This window comes from Myotis davidii, unplaced genomic scaffold, assembly GCF_000327345.1.
Source record: "Myotis davidii unplaced genomic scaffold, ASM32734v1 scaffold2537, whole genome shotgun sequence".
Classification (NCBI taxonomy): domain Eukaryota; kingdom Metazoa; phylum Chordata; class Mammalia; order Chiroptera; family Vespertilionidae; genus Myotis; species Myotis davidii.
In genome coordinates, this window is record NW_006288180.1 from 108,241 (window position 1) to 109,116 (window position 876).

The window sequence follows — 876 nt, forward strand, 5'->3', positions numbered from 1 at the left end:
GCGGGGGCCTGCCCTTGGGCCCCGCCGCCTTCCTGACGCCTCGGGCGGCCTTCGGGGATGCCGATGCCCGCGGCTTCTGAGCCCTCTTGTTGGCGCCGGAGCTCTTGGGGGACTTGGACTCCCGGGACAAGACCAGCTTCTTGCCCTTGGCGGACGCGGCCCTCTTGACCTTGACCAGCTCGGGAGCCGCCTTCTTGCTGAGCCGGAAGGAGCCCGAGGCGCCGGTGCCCTTGGTCTGCAGCAGCGTGCCCTTGCTCACCAGGCTCTTGAGGCCCAGCTTGATGCGGCTGTTGTTCTTGTCCACGTCGTAGCCCGCGGCCGCCAGCGCCTTCTTGAGCGCGGCCAGCGACATGCCCGCCCGCTCCTGGGACAGCGACAAGGCCTCCGTGATCACCTTGGACACCGACGGGCTCGGCGTCTTGCGATTCACACCCGCCAGGCCCACCTGCTTCTTCCCTCGCTTCTTGATGTTCGGCTGCGCCATGAAAGCCGGGCCGGGCTCAGCCGGGTCCACAGGGACCGTCTCGGACATCACCGGGCGGAGGGTCCACAGAGGAGAGCCAGGGAGGAGGGGCAAGCGCCGGGAGGGCGGGCCCTCACGCCTTATATAGGGCGGGGCGTGCTCTGATTGGTGCGTCGTCGAGGCCTCGCCCCGCCCCTCGCGGGGAGGAGCGTTTGTGTTTGTTTTCCCCCCAAAACTTGAAGCCCACAAAAATCCTCTGCACAGAAGGGCCGGGTTCCCCTGCCGGAGGGTGCTCGGGGAGCTGGACTTCACACGCCTTCTCACCTTTCCCTGAAAAATGGCCCAAGATGCCCAAACGACTCCACAAAACCCTCGATTGTCAGCAAATTCAAGGAGAAGCTCCAGACTTCCTC

At 65.9% G+C, this 876-nt stretch overlaps 1 protein-coding gene across 1 annotated transcript in view; it reads right to left on the minus strand.

Moving 5' to 3' along the window:
- LOC102767760 (histone H1t) overlaps positions 1-532 on the minus strand; it is a 2,387-nt gene extending 1,855 nt beyond the window's left edge. Inside the window, exon 1 of the mRNA XM_006759987.1 lies at positions 9-532. Within this exon, the coding sequence (XP_006760050.1) occupies positions 9-532 (524 nt within the window). The remainder of the gene's footprint in view (positions 1-8) is intronic.
- Between the last annotated feature and the right edge of the window lie 344 nt (positions 533-876).